The sequence below is a fragment of the Dendroctonus ponderosae genome, unplaced genomic scaffold (assembly GCF_020466585.1).
Source record: "Dendroctonus ponderosae isolate FM_Combo_2020 unplaced genomic scaffold, Dpon_F_20191213v2 Dpon_F_20191213_1, whole genome shotgun sequence".
Classification (NCBI taxonomy): domain Eukaryota; kingdom Metazoa; phylum Arthropoda; class Insecta; order Coleoptera; family Curculionidae; genus Dendroctonus; species Dendroctonus ponderosae.
Genome location: NW_026017110.1, coordinates 58,668,618 through 58,693,314, shown reverse-complemented (window position 1 = coordinate 58,693,314; position 24,697 = coordinate 58,668,618). Strand labels below are relative to the sequence as shown.

General features: G+C 34.2%; 1 protein-coding gene across 2 annotated transcripts in view; it reads right to left on the bottom strand.

Annotated features, from left to right (window-relative positions):
* The window catches only part of LOC109532873 (fibulin-2), a 31,057-nt gene extending 9,849 nt beyond the window's left edge, over positions 1–21,208 (bottom strand). Inside the window, exons 1-14 of one of the 2 annotated variants that reach the window (XM_019897971.2) lie at positions 21,111–21,208; positions 19,993–20,235; positions 16,852–17,014; positions 10,983–11,055; positions 10,683–10,926; positions 8,212–8,365; positions 6,573–6,682; positions 3,400–3,567; positions 3,086–3,220; positions 2,722–2,874; positions 2,324–2,533; positions 2,165–2,269; positions 1,521–2,111; positions 1,253–1,387 (exon numbers count right to left, since the gene is read on the bottom strand). In XM_019897971.2, the coding sequence (XP_019753530.2) occupies positions 1,253–1,387; positions 1,521–2,111; positions 2,165–2,269; positions 2,324–2,533; positions 2,722–2,874; positions 3,086–3,220; positions 3,400–3,567; positions 6,573–6,682; positions 8,212–8,365; positions 10,683–10,926; positions 10,983–11,055; positions 16,852–17,014; positions 19,993–20,041 (2,290 nt within the window). In that variant the 5' untranslated portion in view covers positions 20,042–20,235; positions 21,111–21,208. Of the gene's footprint in view, positions 1–1,252; positions 1,388–1,520; positions 2,112–2,164; positions 2,270–2,323; positions 2,534–2,721; positions 2,875–3,085; positions 3,221–3,399; positions 3,568–6,572; positions 6,683–8,211; positions 8,366–10,682; positions 10,927–10,982; positions 11,056–16,851; positions 17,015–19,992; positions 20,250–21,110 lie in introns of both variants that reach the window. The other variant, XM_048661367.1, reaches the window with a different exon arrangement.
* Between the last annotated feature and the right edge of the window lie 3,489 nt (positions 21,209–24,697).

The window sequence follows — 24,697 nt, the reverse complement described above, 5'->3', positions numbered from 1 at the left end:
GTTTGACCTATGTATGTGTTATCACAATTCAAACAGTCTATTTTGTAAATTACATTAGGCGTGTCTAACTTGTCAATCCTAGGTTTAAATTTTGTTGTTGTTAGAAGTTGTTAAAAAAATTTGACTTTATAAAGTATATATCATTACCATATATTCCGGGAATTAACACAAAAATAAAAATTTTATTCAAATCACATAATATCAACATAGCAGAAAAAACTAAAAACACCTTAGCAAATGAATGTTTCACAAAATTTAAACCTAGGATTGACAAGTTAGACACGCCTAATGTAATTTACAAAAAAGACTGTTTGAATTGTGATAACACATACATAGGTCAAAGAGGACAATATCTAAAGAAAATAATATACGAACATAAGTATAGCCTAAGAAAAAATAACGAAAATGGTACAGCATTAGCACAGCATGCACAACAGAAGTTGCATAATTTTGATTTTGATAACACAAAAATACTGATTAACGAGAGTAATATAATAAGAAAAGAGTCCATTAAATGATACAGATTAAAAAACAACAATGCTATGAATTTCAGATCGGATACCGACAATCTTGGCTCAGTATATCATATATTAATTAAATGAAATAAACATAGAATATTAACTAACACCCGGTATATTAAAGAATTTTGCAAACCAAAAATAATATTCTCAGAATTCAAAGAAAAGTAGCTGAAAGTAAAAGAAATCAATATAAACAATATTTTATTCGCTTTGTGTCCAAAACCAAAATGGACAAAATTAATACTCCAAATGTATGCTTAAAGCGCCAACAACGCTATACGTGTAAGTAAAAATATTTAAGTATCTGAACAATGAATTCTAGTCTCTTCCCAAATTTGATTATCCTGACTAATCACCTGTTAGGCCTAATTAATTTTAGAATGTTTTAAAGTGTTGCAATTGTGATGTATTTTAATGTGTGATATGATGAGGCTGTTGACGAACTGTGATTGTTTTTTAAATTAATGAATTTTTTTTAACTATGTTATTTTAGAAAAACTGATGATGGTGGAAAAATACACCGAAACGTATTTTAATTGATAAATAAAGACAATAAATGACTGAAACCCAGTAACTAATTTTGATTTGGAATTGAAACATAGTCAGGAAAGTATATACAATGATGGTTATAGTTCTGAAGCTGCTTACTTTGACCTATTTAATTTATTTGTTCACTAGCAGCTATACCTTTTTGTTTATAAAGCAAGCTTCAATAATAGACGTGCACTTACCGATACATTCGTTTGCAGTTTCGTTAGGTTCATACCCGATTTTGCAATGGATAGGGGAACTGCATTGGAATCTGCCATTGAAATTAAAGCATTTGGACCCGCGAGGGCACGGGTTGCTTTGGCATTCATCTATGTCTAAACCCATAAACAAAAACGTAAAATTTATGTCGTAAAATACGGAATAATAAACTTTTTTTGTTCTATTTGTTGCTCGTTCATTGGATGTCAGTCTGTTTTCAAAAGGTTTGATAAATCGTGGCGAACTTACCTTCGCAGTCGCCCCTTGAATTCATTTTGTAACCCGGAAGGCATTTTTTAAGCATTCCATTTATAATGGGTAAGCTGGTAGTTGTCGATCTTTGGTAGATGGCAAAAGGATTTTCGTAGACTGGAGGCGTGTTAATCACAACGTTACTAATGGGACTGCTTTGTAAATTGTAAGACGGTGTCTGCTTTGGCAGGTATGGATACCACCAATGTTTTCGGCTGCCACTGTAAAACGGTTCTCCCCAAACGTTGGTAATGGGAATCGGCTTGAATGTACTTGTAGGGATGGTTGTGGTACTGGTAGTGGTGCTGGTAGCTGTGCTGGTAGAGGTGCTGCTGGTGGTGGAAGTTGGTGGAGGTGCGGTAATTCTAGGAAATGTTACAGGAGGCAATTTTGTGGTGGTGGTTGTGGTGGTTGTGGTCGTGGTAGTTGAAGGTGGAGGGCGATATGCTGGCCTGGTTGCTTCGCATCGGTAAGTCCCCATCTGGTTTCTACACACGTAGTTTGGTCCCAGGCCGAAACAATTGTGTGTTCCCAAAGAGCATTCATCGTCGTCTTCACACAAATCATTCGCCGAGTTCAAAGTGTAGCCTGTAGATCGATTTTTTCAGCAACTTGTATTTTATAGTTTAAACTTTTATCACCTGTTCCACAAGAAACCGTTCGGGTGCAATAGAAAGACCCTATGGTATTATCACATCGATGCATCGGAGAACAATTATCTAATCGCAGTTGACATTCATTGATGTCTAAAAAGAACAATCAACAACCTAAGAATTTTTGGCAGAGGTGAAGAAACGCACCTTCGCAAGAGTTTTGGGGTAAATTATATTTGTAACCCTTTGGGCATGTGGGCGGTGGTGTCGCTTTTGGTGTCGTCGATGGCGGTTGGTAGTTGTTATTAATTTGATTAGTTGATGGCTTTAAAGCCACGCATTTATATCCACCTTCTTCGTTCACGCATTGCTCGTGTGCTTGGCACACCTGCAAGTTCCCTTCGCATTCATCGATATCTAGCAGAATAAGTGATTATTAAAAGCTCACTTTCTTATATAATCGCTAAATTTCGACATAAATAAAAAAGTTCAAGTATATTCCCTGCCTAAATGGAAACGCTATTTCACTTCCAACCAGCAGGAAATTTTGGGATAAAGCACAGCTGGTCTATGATTAATCTTTCAGCTTATACGTTGACAGTTACCTTCGCAAAGCAAACTCAACTCGTTTTTCTTAAATCCAGGGGGACATGCTTTCCTTGATGCTTTATCTACGCAAGTGTAGTTTCCTTTTGTATTAACACACAATTGGGAATCTTTATTACAGTCGTTGTCTCCCGTTACACATTCATCGATATCTGGAGAAAGAAAAATATTTAGAAAAATTCCATGAGATTTTGAAAAAGATACCTTTAAAAGTTGCAAAAGCTAAATGTGTATTTAGGGCACTGACAATATTATCAAAGAATTTCAGCTTTTCCTTCAGAACTCAAACAAATTCGTAAAAGTAACAAAACTCACCAAAAATACATATAGCTTTAAACATAATATAAAGTAAAAAGCGCTTACCTGCACAGGATTCTATAGAAGCTTTGAAGTAAAACCCTGGAGGGCAATCAGGCCCTTCGCATGTAAAGGAGCCGATTGTGTTTTTACACACTTTCGGGGGATTACAGATCAAAGGCATTTCACATTCGTCGATGTCTGCAAATATATGGGTTTTAAATCGTATTTTAGAAATGCCAATAAAGAATATTGCTCATTATAAAACACTTTGCTTCGAGTTTCCTCTTCAAGTCGTCTAGTTTTCAGTAAAAATGTTGTCAACCAAACGGCGGCTTTTCAGCTTAAAACTTAGCAAGTAGATTTAAGTCTGAATTTACCATCGCACACCGATTTCTCTGAATTGAACTTGAGTCCAATGGGACACTTGCCGAATCCTTCCTCATCGGTTTCCAATTCAGTGACAAAGCAGAAGTAAGTGCCCTCATCGTTTTCACATTCTTCATTCGCTTCGCAGTCATGGATTCCAAGAGCGCATTCATCTAAATCTAAAAATAAAGATATAAATCATTCGATGTCTTTAGATAGAAAAATTTCTTGAGAGTTGATCTGTGCTATTTTTTACCTTTAAGCTGCTTGTCTACATTGGAGGCTTTGTTTTTTTCATGCACACCAAAAGACGTTTTACATATCACCATTAAGATATTATATTATTTATATACCGATGAGGATTGACAAATAATAACGGATAGTGTAATTCGGCCTTTTTGGCTGCCACATTTTCCGAGAACTTGAGCACTCTATAATGCCCAGAGTTCTGAAAGTAGTCGATTGTCTTTGAAGCTTCGAAATATTGGCGAGCATCAAATAAGTAAGAGGATTTCCCAAGTCAACGAAAATATATTTGAATCGAAAAATTCGGGGAAGGAAATAAATTGAATATGCCGTTTTAGAGTCGGCCGGGAGAAGGTACGTACATGTATGAATAACATCAGGTATCATTTAAAAATTTACCAAATTCAACTCTATTTTGCTATGATTGTTCTAACAAAATTTTACTTGGATATTTTGAAACAAAACATTTCCCCATTCATCAGTACTAAATATGAGAAAGTCAATTTGCTAATTAATATTCAGCCTCAAAAGTTCAAATTTTACTCATCGAATCCCGGGGAGGCGACACTGCAATGCGCCGTTTCGAATAATAGCGGCTATTACCAATTTGCATCTGAAGTTAATGACTAATTAATGAAAAGCGCAGAATTGAATAATAATACGAAAAATGTTTAAATATTAATGCAAACTGAACTTGCAGTTGTAATTCGATGTAGTGCTGGAAAGTTGAAATTTCAGTCCTTAGAACTCCAGTTTGATTAGTTTATGCTTCATTTACATTATGTTGTAAGTTTGAGCTTTTTTCTTTCCAGGGTTTCAGTCAAAATGTGTGTTGAATTTTAAATCTGATGATGGCGCTGTTGTCTCGTCGCAACGTTATATGAAATAAACGATATGAACATTTTTATTTCACATTTTGACTGAAACCCAGGAAAGAAAAAATATAATAACAATTACACGCAGGCAGGAAAATAAGTCAAAAAGTATGCTTTAGATACAGGCTCAACCATTTTTTTAACTATGGCAATAATTTATTAAAAGGATTAATGTATGTGTTTAAATCAGAAGAGTTCAGTTTGAACCATTTTTCTTAATTCCTCTTAATAATAAGGAATTTCAACGACTTTGCTGAGTAAAAAATCACTAGAAGTTTCAATGTGAAATATTTCGAAACGGTGAGAGATACCGCCTTGAACCAAGTACATATATTTTGTTTAAGAAATATCGGGAACCATAAATTTCCAACAAAACAGTCCGAACAATTTCAGATGTTTCAAATGGCTCCAGACCACTGCAGGTCAAGTACTATAGAAATTTAGCGAGGAATAGGAAATTTAGATTTCTGGATTTAAAAATCCGTCAAATATTAGTTTATTTTTCGAAATAGTAAAACTGGTTAAGACTCTGTTTAAAAAAGCGAAAATCATTTTTACACCCTGTGCCTGGAAAAATATGAATTTTCGGATAAGACAACTTTGCCCGAAACGCACTAGCTTTGGCTAGACAATATGTCAACAAATCCCGAAAGTTTAGTTGATTCTCAACAATTATTGACGAATAAGCCACTGGAACTTTGAAATCTAAGTTGCACGGAAATTCTTGAGCTGAATAGAAAGCGAGTGATTTGCTTCAAAGTTTTCTTTCTGAGAAATTCAGCGAAGAAAAAAATTGTGACCCTTATCCATATCTGCTAGACTTTCTACAGAAAACTGATAAAGCTTTACGCCTTTCTCAGTATAATAGTTGTGAATTTCCGCTCAATCATTCTTTTGTTCTAAATATTTCTCCCATTTAAGGCATCATTCTGGATCAATACTTTCACTATTGTATTGTATATCAGATTTTCACTCTCCACATTTGTGCCTACAGCTGTAATTTAATATTTAATTTCCAGTTGCCGAACTGAAACTCCTCTTGCTTTAACTTGTCAAAACAATGCCATTTCTAATTTGAATGTTGGTGCCTCGCTCCAGCAGCACACTTCCAAATAAATATCCGCAAACTTTCAACGAAACTTTTGTTAATCAAAAAGTTTCTTCAGATTCGTTGTATAATACCGTTTCAAATGTGTCTAAAAGTCTTCAAGAATGATATAGTAGCGGGATATCATTCGCTAATAAATATTTGATCCAGGTAAAGAACGCCAAGGGTGTAGCCTACATAAAATTTTGAAAACATTTTGGTTCCTGCCGTTTCGCAGATTTTATTTCAACTGTTATGTGTGACCTTATAAGAGATCGGTGTAACTTTATTCAATCTAAGAGCTCTAAAGTAGGATTTATAATGCGATATATTCATACGAATAGTGGGCGTTATACAAAAAGTGATATGTGGAATGTAGGATTGAGTGATTTGCGATAAAACTAGTCAATCATCCACAGGGCGGCATTGAATATTCCTGTTGGCGTTGGTTGCTTAAATGTGTTTTACCTTCGCAGAATATGTGAATATCATGATAAATTAACATATTTTTTACTTCCTTGGAGTTTCTTCGAATCTGTGACAGATAAATATATATTCATACAGTGAAAGAACTACAGATGACTACCTATTGCCTTTCAAATAGTTTCATTAATTGCGTGAACTCATTAATTGAAAATGGAAAGGAAAAATGCGCCGGTTTTTTCATCAGTTTTAAAACTATAAATCAAATAAGAATTTCCTGATTTAAAAACCCGAATTGTCTGTAGCAAGCATTGTGGAAAAATATTACATTTACATTGATAACCTGTCATTGCATAATACGTCCGCTATTCTTTTGCATGAATACCATGGTGGAAAATTTACTGTCAGTATTTTCCTGCACATATGTTAAAAATATGTTTTGCATCAGAAGCGGAATGTATTTGAAAATTAAATTGCATGATTTAGGACTTTTATCCACTCATAGTACATAGATTTATCTAACTGGGATAGCTAAAAGGAAATGTTAACTTACCCTTGCAGGATTTATTGTCTGCATCTAGTTTATAGCCCTTTCTACAGGAACATTCAATTGAAATGCCTGTATCGATACAGTCATGATCGCATGGATTGTTTTGTTCACACCTAAAAAATGCAAATGTACGAATTACTTCTTTGGACGTTATTTATAAAGTTCCTTATACAGTGAGGCAGCGTCGCCCGAGTTTTTTTCGAATTCAATTGATTTAGTTTTCCTAGAAGCGAATTCTAACAAATTCAACAAAATTGAAGCTGTTGTGCTCTTCAGGTTTTGAGGCCTTCGTAGAAAATAATTTCTTTCTGACGTTGCGCAAGCACGAGTGGCTTGTATCTTCAGCTTCAAATACAACCACAAACGATTTGCTTATTTAAGGCTAGTTATATTAATTGTTCGAACTGTATGCATTAAATACAACATATTATTTGATGAGAAAAAATTAATGGTAACGTATTTTCAGACCACCCTTTGTAAACAATTTTGGCAACAGGCAGTGAAGTAATTCTGATTTTATATTTAATTCATTTTTATTCTCGAATTTAAAGGCCTACTGCTAAAAATTGTAAATTTAGGATGAAACGTAAATTAGAAGCTCCTCAAGGTATCAATTTTGCAACATTTTCTGTAATCTTTTACGCGTGCACACCTCTATAAAATTTCCCTGTTGATAATAAAAGTGGTTGCGCAAATACTCTTGGAGTTTTAGGGGCACAATCGCGTTTCTTTTTGGGGTTTTCGCCGCTTTTTAGCCCGAAAGAGCGGCTAATACGGGGGGATTGAATTCAATCCGGTTTTTTAGCTCTGTTTCATTGATTTTTTTTGCCTCATCCTTCACAGGCTGTTCAGGTGATTATTGCTAAATTCGCTATAGGGGACTGAATTCGAGCTTCAATTCCTTACCGGGAAGCCATCCGTTAATTTATTCTTAATCTCCATACCTTGTTTATTAATTAGAGCAAAAATGTTTAATTTAAGCGATATTTCTCGACAGATTTCCTTCAAATCTATTTCAATTTCCCAGCAGTAAATCATCGGACAGACACGGAAGGTAATCTGGCCCACAATTAATTATGTAACTTACTTCCCCCTGGTGGTTTGCTCGATATGTTTGTAGGACAACCCGTCCTTGCTAATTCTGCATTGAGGAAAAGAACATCCCTTTTATTTACGAGGTTAGAGCAGGTTTGTTTAATCCGGACTTACATTTTATGATAGGAACATAAACAGCGAACATACAGTGAGAATTAGTCCTATAAAGGGGCTGCTCAACAATTAGTATTCTAGTACTTTGCGCAAAGCATTTCAGAACAAGGGGAATCGCGTGAAATGAGAAAAACGTCGTTCTCATGCCGGAGAGAAGAGAATATGAGCTAGTTCTCAAGTCACCTTCCGTTATTTAACATCTTGCTGCGGAGAAAATTAATCTTGACATGGAAACTTCTTCGAAAATCTATTCGATTTTATTGCCGAAATAATTACATTATACGCAAAATGTAGCTTTCACAACTCTCAGTGATTAATTATGGTAATTTCCAAGTGGCTTCAGAAGTATGGCGAAATTTGATATTAACTTAAAGCACGGCACATGGAACAAACTGGCTAAAATGTTGCGATTTTAGTTGTTTTGCTTTCTTACCTACTCCCTTTCGCACGTTTAATGGGCTTGCATGACACTTCGTCTTTCATAAGCTGGTAGCCTGGGAAACAACTGCATTTAAAAGTTTTTCCCGACGGCAGACACAGCTGGGCACAAAATTCTCCGGTTTCGCAAACGTTTTCCTCTGACAGACCTGAAAATCATAAAAATGAAATATTGTCCCATATTTTACTCATGTTCTAATTGCATCTTTAAGTATTATAGAATTTATGAAACAGGGAAATTGGTTTTGATGGCACTGATACAAATATATTCTTTTGAAGAAAAATGTTCGCATTTATTGAGCAAATGGTTTGACAAAAAATGTCCAAAAATCAAAATAAAATCCCCAACTGATATGTTTTCTTAATTCTCTTCGCATTTCTCAAGAACGATACGCTCAATGATGAGTGATGCTCAATGAACAATCATTGAGCATCACTGAAAAGTTTTATACAGGGTGTCCACTTTATGGTCTATATATGGAAATTGAGAAAACCGCCTGAAATTAATTTCTTCAAGTAGAAACCCCCAATTTTGATAATTTTATCTTCGGTATTGGTATTAAAATAAGGGCAAGTTCGACTAAGGTTGTCTATGCCAAACATGATAAGTTCTCGAAATATTGTCTACTTAACGTTTTTCCTATTTCTCTAGTCAATTCTCAGCTGCCATGGTTATTAGTGCAGTAACTTATAAAATTATAAGTAAATTGTTATTATTTAATTATAGCTATTATCAGTTAATTCGGATTAAAAGGACATATAAAACATTAAATTAACAATATTGGGAAAGCTAAACACTTTTTCAATACACAACCTTACCCAAAATTACCCTTATTTTTTATACTAAAAAAGAGAAAATTATCAAAATTTCATTTGAGTTTCCATTTAAAAAAAATGATTTTGGGCGGTTTCCTCAATTTAATTTTGAAATTTATTGTTTACCACTCAGTATCAATATGCAACTCAAATTAAATAAAACAAACTTGCTTCGAAAAAATTTAAAATTATTCTAATACCTGCAGCTGACATTTCTTATACAAATTTTCGAATATACCAGAAACAGTTAGACTTACGTATGGAAAAACATACATGAAATGTATTTATAATTTGGAGAAGAATTAAAAAAGGTAACAATATACAGGGTGTTCCATTTAAAATAAGCAAGCTGATACCTACTTCCGGTATCAACCAAAGTGTGGCGATCTTGAAAATAGTTTAAATCGCTTTCTCGCAATTACTTCCGTATAGTATCAAATTTTTAAAATTTCTCTTAACTATAGTTAATTGGACTTTCACTTGGAATGAAGCATTAACTCTAACGATTATTCGAAATTTTCTTGAAATCAACTTTATCTCAAACCAAAAATCGTATATAAAAACAGTTTTCATTAATTTCTTAAATATTTTTTTGTGTACGCGCTCTATTGAAAAATTTTATGCTGTGCAGATGTCAGACAAGTATTATCTCCTTCGTTTGAGCAAAATTAGCTTCCGGGCTGGGTCCACTTGATAGAAATGTTTTTGGACTTTAACAGACGGAAAGGTCACTGCAAGTCTAAAAGATCTTGATCAGATTTAACGAAGCTGTGGAACTACATTCAATGCAGAAATAAATTTAAAAGTTCCAAAATTTCGGATATTTTCATGCTGATGATTATTGCAAAGTGAGACAAGGAATTGAAACGTTTTACGATTTAACTTTATCAATATGTAAGCTCTTTATAGGGAATCCGTTCCGGCGAGTTCTTTTCGCCGTAATGAAATCGCCATTTGGGTTAAGTAGAAAGACATTTTGCATGGAAATGTCCGGATTTTATTCCAAAATTTCAGTCCTAAATTGATTTTGATTGGGTTTTCTTAGATTCATCGGGGATTTTGGAAATGTGGATTTAATGTCGCAGCCAACTTTGTTCAGGTTTTCGGTCAATAACGCTGCGTAAGTCTAAAACTTATCAGAAGTCGAAAAAACTAGGGATCTGGCACGTTTATTCCATATAGCAAATATAAGCAGGGTGCTTTTTGTGTTCCATTAGCGCCATTCGCATCCCATCTTTCTTGCGCTAGGTTGTAGTCAATAAATTCTGAACGAGGTCAGTCCATTATATTTTGTTCAGCCTGCTAATAAAGTGAATGTAATGTCGGCTGGCAGCTTTTTCGACAGCAGCTTTTGCAAGTGTGCCAGTCCGTAAATTTGATACATAATAAAAAAATCATACGAACAGCACTTTATCCCGCACGCACTGGCATTCCATCAGGAGCAGCAATAAAAAAGAAAAACGAAGCTAATGCAGTTTATTGGGTGCGCCCTAGTTCCATTCCCATTCAAGAAATATTTATAATTCGAATTTCCCAACGAGAATATTGGCTCTCAATAAGTCTCGAGGATCAGTTGAGTCATTCATAAAACATCAGATTTGGGCTGTCTCAAAATATTTTGATTTTCCGTAAAAATATATTTAAACTCACCTGGATAGACCTCATCATCAGCTTTTGAATATTTTAAACTCTCAGCTGAAACAGTCGGCTCTAATCCAGGAAACGGCTTGAGTGTGGTGCTGGCAATCGGTGCAATTGGCTGATTTTCCACAACGAATTCTTCGCAACATTTGGTAAGTGCTTCGGAAGACGGAGATCCTAGTCCCAGCACATCAACGCATTCATCTCCGGCTTTCTTGGCTTCAATCCCCAGCTGACAAGCATCACAGCAATCCTAAGGAGATTGTTGTTTGTTCTCTTAAGTAACACTAGATTTTTTTCGAATCTTACCGCTCTATCGCCAATCTGTTGGACACAAGCGCCAGATTTTGCATCATCAATGCCCAAGTTACACTGAAGAGCTCTGAAATTAAATTGATGAGACTCAAGTATTAGGTTGCTTGGATAGTTGATTTAATTTTTTCATCTAGCCATTGAAGCCGCCAAATCATTGGATTAACTTAATTCTAACTGATTAACTCTACAAGGCGATTTTCGTCGTAAACCCTTTCAAACTGTGTGCCCATTTTGAGAATTTTTACCATCAACAAGGTGAAAATACTGGTCAACCAAGAAAAAGTTATGCGTTGTGAATGGAGACGATGTATTGAGAGAACGTCAGTGCCAAAACAGGCTTGCAAAATTCAATTCCGAAATGTTGATATTGAAGATGGACCACGTCCCGGAAGGCCACATTAATCTGACGAAAACACAATCAGAGCATTAATTGATGCAAACCGGCGAATAACCACTCGTGAAATCGCTTTAGAGAGATTTACATTTAGAAATTAAATTTATCGAACTCGAGCGTGATTATTTGAAACGCCTAGGTTTGATCTGAAAGCTCAATCAAGAAGTCTCAAGTTTTTTTCTCCACGAACCTCAAAGAAGCGATCCATTTTGAAAGCGCCATAATAAGTGGGAACGAGAAATGGGGTGTTTACGACGCAAAAGAACAAAAAAAACTTGCAAACATCAATCTTGGAACATCTAATTTAATTTATATGATTCAATAAAATGTATATTTGCACACTCTGAAGTCGAACTCGTTTTACTCCCTGCTGTTGCCGCTATCCAATTTGAGGCTGGAATCGTTTTTACAGCTTGTTCTTAGGGTTTCGAAACTTTAACAGCGGAACAAAAATATCTTTACTTTAAAAAATTATCGTAATAAGGATAGTACCTCTATCCTTATTACGATAATTTATTAAAGTAAATAATAGAACATTAAAATTATTGCAAACATTTTTTGTAAACCATTGACTATTTCCTAAAAATGAATTTTTGAGTTAAAAGATCTTGGTGCGTCGCCAAACTTTTAACAAAACTTTTAGCGCTTCAGATCTTTGGAAATTTAAAACTAATCCAAACTCCCCTGGCGCTGAAACGGTGACCAAARTGAACTTTGGCCGTGAACCAGTATTTTCACGCCAAGTTTATGGGCATTTTAAGAGTTTTCGAATTTCTGCAAAATATGACAAAAAAACTGACCGAGTTACAGCGTAAGGCACGGAAGTTTGAGAGTTTTACGCTTGCCAATATTCAGAGCCCATTTAAATTCAATCTGATGCAAATACAAAATTTCTGACAGAATGTGTCGAGAATGCAATTTGCAAACAATCTGATGTATTTTGAAAATGTTCAAAAAAAAATTCACAGTATTTAGTTCGGCAAATCGTCTTTTCAACCTTCAAATCATCATAACTTCCAAGTTTTTCAACCGATTGSATTTTTTAGAGATGAAGTTTTTAAAGAAAATCGTACGTTTTGTWRCAAATCATCAAAATTTMCAAATCGACAAATCACTCGCTCTAGATCGAATTTCGATGAACGAATGATGGGCCTGTATTATGAGAGTTAAATTTATTGTTATTTCACACGAAAAAGCCGAAAATACTTTGTCGCCAACCCAATACTTTCGCCACAAACCCATAATATAATAAGTAATATAATGTAGTTTCTTGCCTATTTAAAACACTCTCCCCGCGTGTGGTAGTTGACATTTTACTCTGATGCTAAATAATTATTTAAAAAATAATTGGAAAAGCTTGTGAGCGTCCGGTTTGCCAATTATTAATTAACCCGCAATCGACATAGGGTAAAAGCTCCATACACATTTTATTTTGTCGGTTTAGAGCATTTCGCTACAGATATAAACGATTGGCGGACATCCATTGTTATTCAATATTTCTCAGAACGTTGAATTTAATTTTAGAACATTCGCAAAATGCAACCTCAAAAACGCTCAAGTTATATTTGCCAGGAACGACTGTATCTGTGAAAGGTCCTGAAACAAATTGGTTACAGAAACGGCAGCTGACGAATAATGTATATTAACAATGCGATATTTAAATTATTATACATTGCTTATCAATCTACTTTTAAAACGCTGAGATTTGCAAGAAGGGTTGATAGCAAAGAAGTAAAAAGCGCACGTGCCACGATTGGGCACATTACTGAAATTGTTTAATTGGTTTAAATATTCTTACTGCCATTAAAACACGGCATTCAAACGAACACCTTAAATTCTTCCCTTCAAGACTTTCACCCTTAATTAATCATATTCGAGAAGAAAAAAGGGCAAAAAGGGTGGAAAACGAGGTAAACGTTAACGGAAATTACTTTATAATTCCGCCGGCCCGCAGCAGAGACGATATAAAAAATATTACGAAAATATTTGTATCGAAAACAAGAGTGGGTTTTGTTTCAACTTTTAATAAAGTTTCATAAAGTGAGCGAAAATACTTTATAAAACTCTTACGTTCGGGAATATTAGAAATGAATTTCAACCAAAGATGGTCTTGCATTTTAAAAGCCAAAGTTTAGTTGCAATAAAATGCGTTTATCAACGACTAACAGTGCGATTGAATTAGAGGAAGTCGTTATTTGGAACTTCTTTTGTTATTTTAGTACTTAKTTTCTTTCCGCATRGACCAGAATTCTTTCTGGTCCATGCGATAAAAAATTAACCGAKAAAAACCGATAAAAAAWTAACTAAGACACAGGGGCGAATTCAGCGTTCAAGTCAGAGGGGGGTCATGACCSCCATGACAACYATGATGACATAGTTGGTCATGACATGACATTATCGATTCAGWCATAACAACATCAGTGAGGAAATTTAGTAGTTTTGACCCAGAAAGCGAAATTTGAATATCAGACACTTWTGTTTGGTGCAAGWTTATGCGAAAATTTCATGTTTTTCGTCCTGTTTTTGCTCATTTCTCGGAAGCWWMMTGAGCAAGAACGCTCATTTTTAGATCATTCCAGAGATGACCAAATAGCCTTTTTAAAAAGTGAACCATTGATAAGGAAATGTKGGCAGTTTTCTCAAAAAAGTCTCGAGTTCAAGAAGTTATAGATTTGCGTGGTTTTTTTTGAGTTGCAAAATCAACTCAAACATGACGCTACCGTTTTCGAAGTTTCTCAAGCTCCATTTGAGCCACATAATTCGTTTTAGCATCGTTGGATAGAGAATTGAAAATTCGATTCAGTCATAACAACGGGAGTAAATGAAATTCGAGTAGTTTTGCCTAGAAAGCAAAATTTGAATATCATACATTCAGCGGCGGCGGATCCAGCTTTCAAGTTAAGGATCTAATTTCCAAGTCAGGGGGGGTGTTATGTAGTAAAAATTCAGTTTTTGTTGTTGAAATTAGAAAAATTAACGTTAGTCGACATAGACAAGGTGATCATGACCCTCCTGGATCCGCCCTTGCTGGGACATCCGATATGTCTTTTAGTTCGATGCGAATACGAGTGATGTAAATCTATATTTTTCTATTAATTGGTTATTGGTTATTATGGTACCCTATTCACGGCAGCAACGTTTAAGCACCTACATAATTCGGATTTTCTCAATGGGTAAAGTGTATTGACTAAATTGTTATCTTTTCCCTCAAGAGATACCCAATTTCTCCCCAAATAATACTATTCCAACCCATAAACGCTTAGGTATATAGGCTCCTATTTCACTAGAGACTACTCTCAATATTTATCTTAAAGCTCTTGTAGCTAATATCAAGTCACTGTGATAAAACGTAGACCATTAGAATAGATTCAATACTGCGAGGAATTTCCAATCCTCTCAACTGTATTCAGTGGTTTATAGTATTAGTGTTCTAAGGCCCGTTTGCTTTTTGGTATTATGTTAACGAGCGAATCTGAGCAAACGCAGCGCTAAAAGCAATTAGGGATTTAAAATCCTCAATTTGCACCATTTGCGATATTTGAATAAATCGAGGTGAATGCGAAGAGCTCGGAATACATTTCATCTTTGCTCATTGCTTAGATACTGAAATAATGGAATAGATTAGTGTAAATTGAATTAAGTGCTTTACTTTCCTTCATAATAATATTTGGCAAAGTGTAAACATCCAGCAACCTTTTGTTAAATTTAGTCTGCTCTAAAATCCTTTCTATTAAGAAACTGCTTCTGTAATTTATACGTTGCATAATCCTTGCCAACAATTTGTCTCAAAGCACTGCAATAAATATCGTTGCATTTGTTGAATCAACATTTGTTACCTGTGGCTTGATTTTCGTGATTAATACTGGCTCGGGATGTGCCTGGTGCTTTAAGGAACTTAATGTATAACTTAGCTGCTTGATAACTAAAATATCTTAATTCGCCAAGTTGCGCGCCAGGTAATTTATGTTCGGATCATCAGCTTGAAATGGTATGGTCTGGACAGAGACAAATGTACCATTTGATTATTGCTAAGCTACTGGCTTAGATTAGTCGCTCTTGATGTTCAAAAAACTGATTTATCTTTTTATATCAATTCGGAATAAAGGATCCTCGAAAGAGGCGATAAAATGATTGCCCGAATTTTAATCGCTATAAAAGTATACATGGAGATGGAAACCATTTGTCACCAAGATACATAATAATTTATGAGGTGTCTATCTCTCCTCTTCGGGAACTGCTTAAAAGCAAATATTATGATTAATGTTTTTACACATTTATCATATCTACTATTCCTTATTTACTTTCACTGGGGTTATGCAAATAATGCCTAAATCGTTTAATCGGATGCTATCTTTTCGAGTTTAGGCATTTTACTGAGTCAATCAGTGCCAGGCGTAAGATTATCTCTGTTGGAATGTGGGGCTTTCTTCGAATAATTCATTTGTTTGAAGTTTTTTATAACCTTTCCTTATTAATCCATTAAATGGAAAACAAAATCTGCGTGTCGCTGCTTTACATTGACGAATTATTCAAATTGAAATGCTTTCGTAAGCATTTCGAAAATTGCGAAATTCCATAAAGTGACTGAATTCCTTGATTAATGCAAATAATTGCTACAAAAAATACAGTGAAGTAAGTCACAATACAATTCATAAAATCTGGTTATTATGTTTGTTATTCTACCAACATCCGCAATAAAATTATAATCAACATTTTCCTAACGCGAAACAAGCTCCACGAGGAAGGAAATTTTGAATAAATTAGAGGTTGCAGGAGAAAAGAGATCAATGATGCATTCATCGAGTTAATTTGGTCCTCATTACCCATCTCGATAATTACAGGATTGGTTTAGCGGATTAATATTTTCAGCCACTGTATTTCATACATTCACCCGCCAACAGTTGATGAGAGTCTTCAGCTAGAAAATTACTGTTTTCCAAAATTGACCAAAACAACCCCGGATCTGAGCTAGTTTTAGCACAACCCTTTCCCAGCTCTTGCGAGTGTTTTTATCAAACATCACTGGTCACTGGTCAGTTTTTCATACTTTTAGGGCGCCGTGGAAAATAATTATTTCTTTAATTTAAAAGACGTTTCGCAAGATCGAGTCCGAATGCAACCTAAAACGTTATTCAACGCCACTCGTGCTTACGAATCGTCAAAAACGAATTATTTTCAACGACGGCCTAAAAGCCCGAAAAACTCACCTGTTTACTCAGTATATCAAAAGAGTTAGTTTATCTTTTGCGGCCATTGCGGGAAAATTTTAAATAAATGTGACTGAAATATTGGTCTTTGTTGCTTAAATACACAATCTCTTAATGCTTTCCATTGTAAAGAAATTCGAATGTTTGTTTTGCCGGATATCCAGTTGAAAGCCACCCTTAATCGATATTTGGTAGAGCTTTAGAGCACAAAATAGTGGGCTTTTCAAATGATTTTTCAATCAATTTTCTTCCTCGTACTTACCGCAGTTCTTTTTTGCAACAGATATCGATTGTATTTATGCAGGCCCTTTCATCTGGCGCAGCAACACCTGGAATTGGGGGTTGGAATTGTTTGCATTCCTGGCCATTCGTTGAATAATTTGTTCCAAGACTGCAGCAAAGCTTTCGAGTCTGCAAGTTAAATCCTGGAACGATGACATTATCTCGTTAACACATCGTAGAAAATTAATTCTTCATTTATGTTTTGCTCCCCGTTCGTTAAGAGAAAATATCAGCAAATAAGTTTGAACATGTATTCAATCAAGTGATTCTAGAGGCCAATTTTTCGAGGTGTAACCCGAAAAATTGGGGTTTTCCAGCTGAGTTGAACGATGATATTTCCGGTCTATAAAGTGCATTACTTGCTTACTAAAAGGGATATATGCGATAAGAAAGGGTCAGACTTTTCGGCGAAGCCAAATTTATATTGGTTCATATATCGATTGCTTCCGCTAACGGTTTAGACCACTTCAATAATTGCCATTTGGAGATCTAGCAATCGCGGAATTGGGCAAGACGGATGTCAGAAGCACAAATATCGCCTTCTTTTAAGCTGAATTTATAACCGTTTTTTTTCTAATGCTGTCAGGTATAAATTAGTTGTCGATCTCTGAAAACCGAAATCGGAAAAACTCAACCACGCAGCTAGTAATTAAATAGAATGACGATAAATCAGAGTTTGCAAATAAACAACTACTACCCAAAATAATAAAACATAAATAATTTCATATCTGCAATATTACAACGTATTGATCGTATTTCAAATATATGGCTAAGCGTGTTTTAATTTTATTTGGGAGCACTTTTAATTAAACTTTGAAAGACGTACATTTTCAACGCTGTTCTGAATGCTTCCAATCAGAATGAAAAACGCAAACTTTCTGGTGTCAAAAAAGTCAATATGTAAACAGCACTTTCCACTGTTTAATTGGTAGTTAGTTTGAGTGTTTTGAAATTGTAGGATTCGCAATATTGTAAATCGAAACTGGAAACCATGGCGCTTGTTATTTCATTTAAAGTGCAAAATGTTGAGTGAATTATATACATATTTTGAATATCATTCATTCAGCCACAAAAATATATAAATACCGTTGTGCAAAACACGTATAGTTTACGTAAAGGGAATTATATGAAGTAGTGAATAAATGCGATTCAAAGTATAGCCGATAATATTTGTGAAGGGTGAATTAATTATAATTAAATAAAATAAATAAATGTCCTGTTACTTTTGAATAATTTTATGAAATCCACAAACGTTGTTATGCTGAAATTGGAGATACTCTTTACATAACCGTCAAAAATTTGGATTAAAATCTGTATTTATTCACAGCGCCCAAATTGATAGATAGTTAAGTGTTTGGATCAAGGAACTCAATTCGAATTATGCTAATTGCCCTGATTTAATTAATTTCATGGTCGGTAATTACGTTGAAAAATAGCCTTGGCCTATTTGGATATATCAAATGTACAAGTGCAAAACTTCTAATTTTTCTGAAATAACTAACTATTGGCTTTATTGCCCACATTATGCACGTCAGAAGGGACGGAGATCTAGAATCTAGTAAAGGATAGTAATTTTACATCAGGTATTGACCAATAATTCAACATGTTCTTGAACGATGGCAAAACGTTTTATATGAATGGATTGGAAAACAATCCTGGTTTTTCCCAAATCAAAGAGTGCCACTTATTATTGAAACGTGAATTATCGGTAACTGATTTAAACAATGATATTATATATGCATATATGCAGGAACTCATAGGTCACCATCGATTACGCTACATAAATTATCCAAAAATATTGTTGGCTAAATTGCTTTCGAGAGTCAATCTGGTTCTTTATTGAGTAGAAATGTCAATGGATAACATTTGAAGAATATTTTAAAGTCAAATTTATTGAATTGATGTTTGAGGTGGGAATTATTCAAACCTTAAGTTTCTGTGCTTTTAAGTGGTTTTTAGTATTTATTATAAACGAAAACAATTAGGGAAAAGAAATAGAGAAATATATAAATATCAGAGTATTAAAGTTGCGTGTTTTAATTCTTTTAAAAGTAACTGTTCATCAGGTCAAAAGAGTCCAATGTCGCGAAGAAATAAACATAATTTCCGAATTAACAGAACACAAATCCGAGATAACTGTACTTAATCTGACATAAATAGGGCCAAATGGCTGGGATATTTAGGATACCTATTTTGAGCGATTCATTAATAATATTTATGGAAGAGGAGGTATCATACGGTAGAAACATTTTCTGGTGGTGATATATGAGCTTTTCAGGATAATCTAATAATCTGGATAACACGAAAGGTTTTCCTGGAAAATTCATTTTAATTTCCATCTTTAAATTTTGTTCATATTTTCCCCAGTCACGTCCCGAAATACGATCCGCGAAATATTAAAAATAGCAATTTCTGCTTAATTTATTTTGAAAGGTAATTTGATCTTTATGTGACACTTAATTTTAGGGTTTATAAAAGGTTGGCATATTTAGTAGGGAGATTTACTAATTAAGGCCTTTTTAGTAGAAAATCGAAAGTTGGTAGAAATTTACAGGTTTCCAGCTAATAATCAGGGCCAATATTCACTAATAATAATTCGTCCAGCTAAATTAAATTACGAATTATGTCGCAAGAAATATCAGGTATATATAATAGCAATATATTTAAGCCCCTGTTTTGGGGCTTTTGCCAGAATACTGGAGTTTTCAAAGCAAATTTCATGTGGAAAAATTTCAGTTTATAAAACAGCCCAACACTTAATTACCCAACAATTTTTACATAATTTGTATAGCGATTAATCCCACTTAAACCTGAAAATTAAATTTCCGCATAAGCGTTTTTTCTTAGAAAATTAAAGGCGACACAATTTTATTATTCTCTAAACCAACGGCATTGAAAATACGTCGTTCATTTTTCGTGTTTTTGTTTTAAAAGCAAATTTCAACATCATTTTATGCTTTTGATGGCTTAACGCTCTTTGCTTATAATAAGAGCCATAATTGAAGTAAGTCCTTGAAATATCCGATAAAATCGTTGTTTGCCAACGACCAGCGTCTTTATCCAAATAAACAATTTCCAGTTTGGGGCTTTTACTTAATGATACGAGTGCTGAGAGACTTACCTTGGCATAAAACTGGCCACGTCGCTAGCAACAGAACTAGATAACGCATTGCTGATCATGTAGGAAACCAATTCGATCACTTAATTTTGAAATCTCTTGAGTTCAAACGAGACTGACATTAACCGTATTTGGCTGTCCGTTTGTTTGCTCACTTTTCTTTGGGGATGTCTCTAATAGAAATCCTCAGGAGCGTAGCCGTGGGTCTGCAACTTCAAACTTCGACACCCCTGCTTTTTGTAAAAGCTGCAAACAGTTATCTAAAATTAGCCGAAAATAACTTCAAGAAAAAAGCTGCTGCTTTCATGTTGAAGAAATCTTCTCCAATGGTACCCGTCAAGTGGACTAAGTATATTGTTTGCAAACTAGAGGCTTATTTCAAAATAAACTCAAAACTCATAAAAAGTGCAGATGTTTAAATACGAAACTGTTGCAGATGAAAATAACATTTAAAATGCACTTTATTGTACACGTATGGGGCTTAAAACAAGCTTCAACCTGAAATATCACAAAGTGCTCTTTACATTACCAAGTTAAATTAGTAGCGAGCTTGATGAGAAAACGACTTTCCATCATCAAGATCCAGAGTTAATATAGCTCAATTTTAATTTTATATTGAAAAACTCGACAAAGAAGAAGGTTAAAAAGGTAAATCAAAAACCCCAAATTAAGCTTAAAAGCTTATATATTTTGATACAATGGAAATCTGTATCTACGCCGCTGCAGGCTCTTATCGATGTTTGAGCAAATATTACCTAATTTTGATATTTAAATATGGGGTAGAACCTAGATTTGAACCACCTATGAGATATTCAGATTATTAGTATCAAGAGTATGTAAAGTACTTTCGTTCAATGACCAGATAGTCCTGGTTTCCTTAATCGAATGGGCATTCTAGATTTATTTATTTGCCATTTAGAACTGCAACATACTAAATACGCAATGATTTACTTAACACTTTTAATACAAGTTAGAAAACAATTCCGAACTTAATTGAAAATTTTTCTGCTAACTTGCACATCTGGATAGGACGATTGGTTTCGAATAAAATTTATCAGCATATTTCAAAACTTTGATAAGTAAAATTATAAAAGCAATATGATTTCTCACAGTTTTCTTACCAACTTTAGAATGCAATTAAACTTTCTATGCTCACAGTACGAACGGAATCGAGGGGATTTGAAACACAACTGAACTGCGCCTTATTGGGAATATTTAAATTTTGTGAATACTGACACAATTTAACAATTCATGAGCTTTGAATTTCGTACCTTGAAATGTGATTTACTTATTTTATCAAGGTAAAGGATCGATTTTTCATTGTTGCTCATTACAATTTATTTAAACTCGCATCAAAAAACATTCAGTCAGTATGTCGAATTACAATGTAACAATGTCACAACTGAGAAGGAATTAATTCATTCGCAGGAACCTTTGGAAAAAATGTTTAAAGCTTTGGAAATTCTCGCCTTAACAGAGGCATAAAACTAACTTTGGCATTTATTTAAATTATAACCGGAAATGAAATGGACCTGGAAAGCTTTCCATTGAGAAGGACTTCCATCAAGCTAAGTGGAACGTTATGTTAATTGCTAAACGGGTTTATTTGGTCAGAAACACACTCCTCTCGTATTTTTAAAGTGAATTGCCAGTCAGCTTTATGTAAATGCTCTTTCAACTATATATTGTCCTATAAAATTGTCCCCGCTTTATTAACTGGCGAAAAACTAAAAGCTAGTTTCATATAGACAATGGCGATTAATTTTTTTGCACATTCATTCAAATCATCGAAAAATAAGGTATCCCGTACGAAAGAGTTTATGTTTGCTTTATGTAAAACATATATTTCATCTCCTTGAACCTTGCGAGAATAAATTCATCAATGAGATCTGACAAGATAAATCTACTATAGTATTTCTCTGATACTGAATTGAAATTTGAGCTGCTTTTAAGCCGTATGTGCTTTTCCACACGTGTTTGAAGTTCGCGTCTCCTTGAAATGTTGAACTTCCTGGAGCGCAATAAACCATTATTTATTCCACGTGTCACATTAACAAAAGTAATGGATAAATTGATATATCAGTTACCAACAATCCATGAAGCTACGCTAATCTGTAACGTCTCAACTCCACGGTATCTTAAAGCACATTAAGGCATCAGCTAGAAACCCTTACCTACCAAAATAACTTTCAAACAGACGATAAGTGAAAATATTGCCCACTTTACATTTGATTGATGGGATTTTAATGATTGATAAGTTCTTTCCACTTAAGCATTACCTTTACTTCCAAACGGAATTTTAGGGTAATTTGGCTCATTCGGGATTGAAAGCATATTTAACGGTTTGTTAACTCGCAGCGAATTAACAAAGGGCTTATTAATTTGCCATTTATCGAGTTTCATTTCATACAAATAAGTTATTAGGGAACTGCCATAGAGAATTCAATTTGATCCGATTTTAAACGAAAGTGTATTAAAACTTTGGCCATCAGTAATTCAATGGATATTTCTGGTAGTGTTAGAACAAGACAGAAAACTTCCTAAAAAGCAATTTGGAAATTTGTAAATCAGAATCTATATTTCTATTTCATAAAGATGGTTAAGCTTTTTCTTCGGAGGCGCTTTGGCTTAATTGTTAAGAGATAAATTGATAATCAGCAAAGTGAAACGTATAGAATCTGAACTAACACACCGGTAATTTTTTCGGGGTTTTAATCCGTCATGGAAAATAATTGATTCCCGACCGTTTACATCCTCAAAGGTAGTTGGCTTGGCGTAGCTCGCATTTGCAAAACGCGAGGAAAAATATCTTTCCATGATGGCCTAAAAACCCGAAAAACCCCATAGTTTCTTTATAAACTCTTTTGATAATCCGTGTTAAAAATTTTCATTCAAATTAAATCAGAATGAAGAACGCAATAAATCGCTTTTCAAAGGAATTTTGAAAAATTGCAAACTTTTTACTCTGTTGGCAAAAACTCTTAACAACCAAGCTTTGATTATCAATTCTCTTATACTGTTAGGAAACTTGACAATCACGTAAATCAACAAAATCCTTCAATCTTGGATACAGAGTAGAAGATCGATTGCAATTTAAGGTGAATTATTGCAAGGTCTAAAAAAATGTAAAAATTAAACTTCTGCATATTGACAAAGGTAAATTTTACAGATCGGTTTTGATTTGTGTAATGGATAGATTTAAACTTTTTTCTAGGATTTAACTGTTGCTTATGTGCTCATTCATATCATAACACATCAATTTATAGTGGGAGCATTGAGGATAACGTTCTATAGTAGTGGCCGTTTTGTCTTCGGCAAATATATTTGTCAATATCAGATTATATCGAATGAGGAAAAAATATCGAAGCAAATTGAGAGGGCTAGCTGAGAGTGGCCTGGGTTTTAAGGGTAACGATAAATATCTTGTCCGTATTTTATTAGGTCAGCTGAAGAATAACACAGTGAAACAGCCAAATTCAATGAAATTGGCTCCGAAATCAGATTTTTATACATTTGCTATCGTTTGTTACTGTCACTAGTTTTACCACTTAAGAATAATCCGTTAGTTAATAAAAAAAAATATTGTTTCCAACTCTTGAAATTTGAATAGTTATTTGCATATCAGCTGGTTTCACCGTGGAAACGCACAAAAAAATTCCATCGACAATTTCAATTACGATATCAAATCCAAAACTTTTTTTAATGATGATGGGCACTAGAAATCTGCTCTGTATTCGAACTTTTAATACTTTATCAAACAAATTGAGCAGCAGCGAAATATGAAAGAGATTTGTTGAACATCGCCGATTATTTATTTAAATCAGCTTTACAATGGAAATTTTGGGAAATGACATCTGTTACCTATAATATCCTCTAATAACCGTTCAATGATCAAGTTGTTAAATCGAGCTTTCGAACGAACTTGGAATGTTTGTAGTTTTCCGCCTAAGTGGCATGCATCATTTTTTATGCAAATTTACCGACCTTTTGTACAATTTCGATTATGGCCAATGATCTGGAAAGGAAATATTTCCTTTCAATCGATTTCTGATTTTCCAACTCGAATGTATAAAAAGTGAAGCGAATGTTTCCTTTTGATAAACTTCAATTTTTCTTGAAAATTGCGAAAATATTCATTCGTATAAAGTGAATATAAGACAGTTACTCACTGCGAATTAGCGTGAAACTGTGTGGGTTTTCCGCATTTGTTGCCCTTGATTTGGGAAGAAAGCAACCGCCCGTTACATTACAATAGAACAGACATGTATAGAATAAAGACCTGTCGTCAGTAAGCAAAGCTCTATGTAAAATGAAATAAGATTACTGTCCTTTCCCCTTCAAATATTTGTAAAAAGGTCAAAAAGAGACTTGTATAATGAAGCAGTGCACATAAAAAGGAAGTTTAACATTAATTTTTTCATTAGCATGTAGTCGCTTATTTCTGGAAAGTTGAATTATAACATTTTTTATCAACGTTTTTTCTGCTTTGAGAACAAAAATCGTATTTTCTGCCGCCGCAAGTATTCACGAAGCTCAGTAAAATTACCTGAGCTTAGAGCTAACGACGTCAATTTAGAAAACTGATTTAAAAAAAAGTTCAGGCAATTCAACAGGACGCCTATATTTGATTTTAGTGTGATTTTAATGTAGAAAAAAATGAAACGTCAAAATTTACTTTAGCTTTAAGTTATATTCTTTATTGCCAACA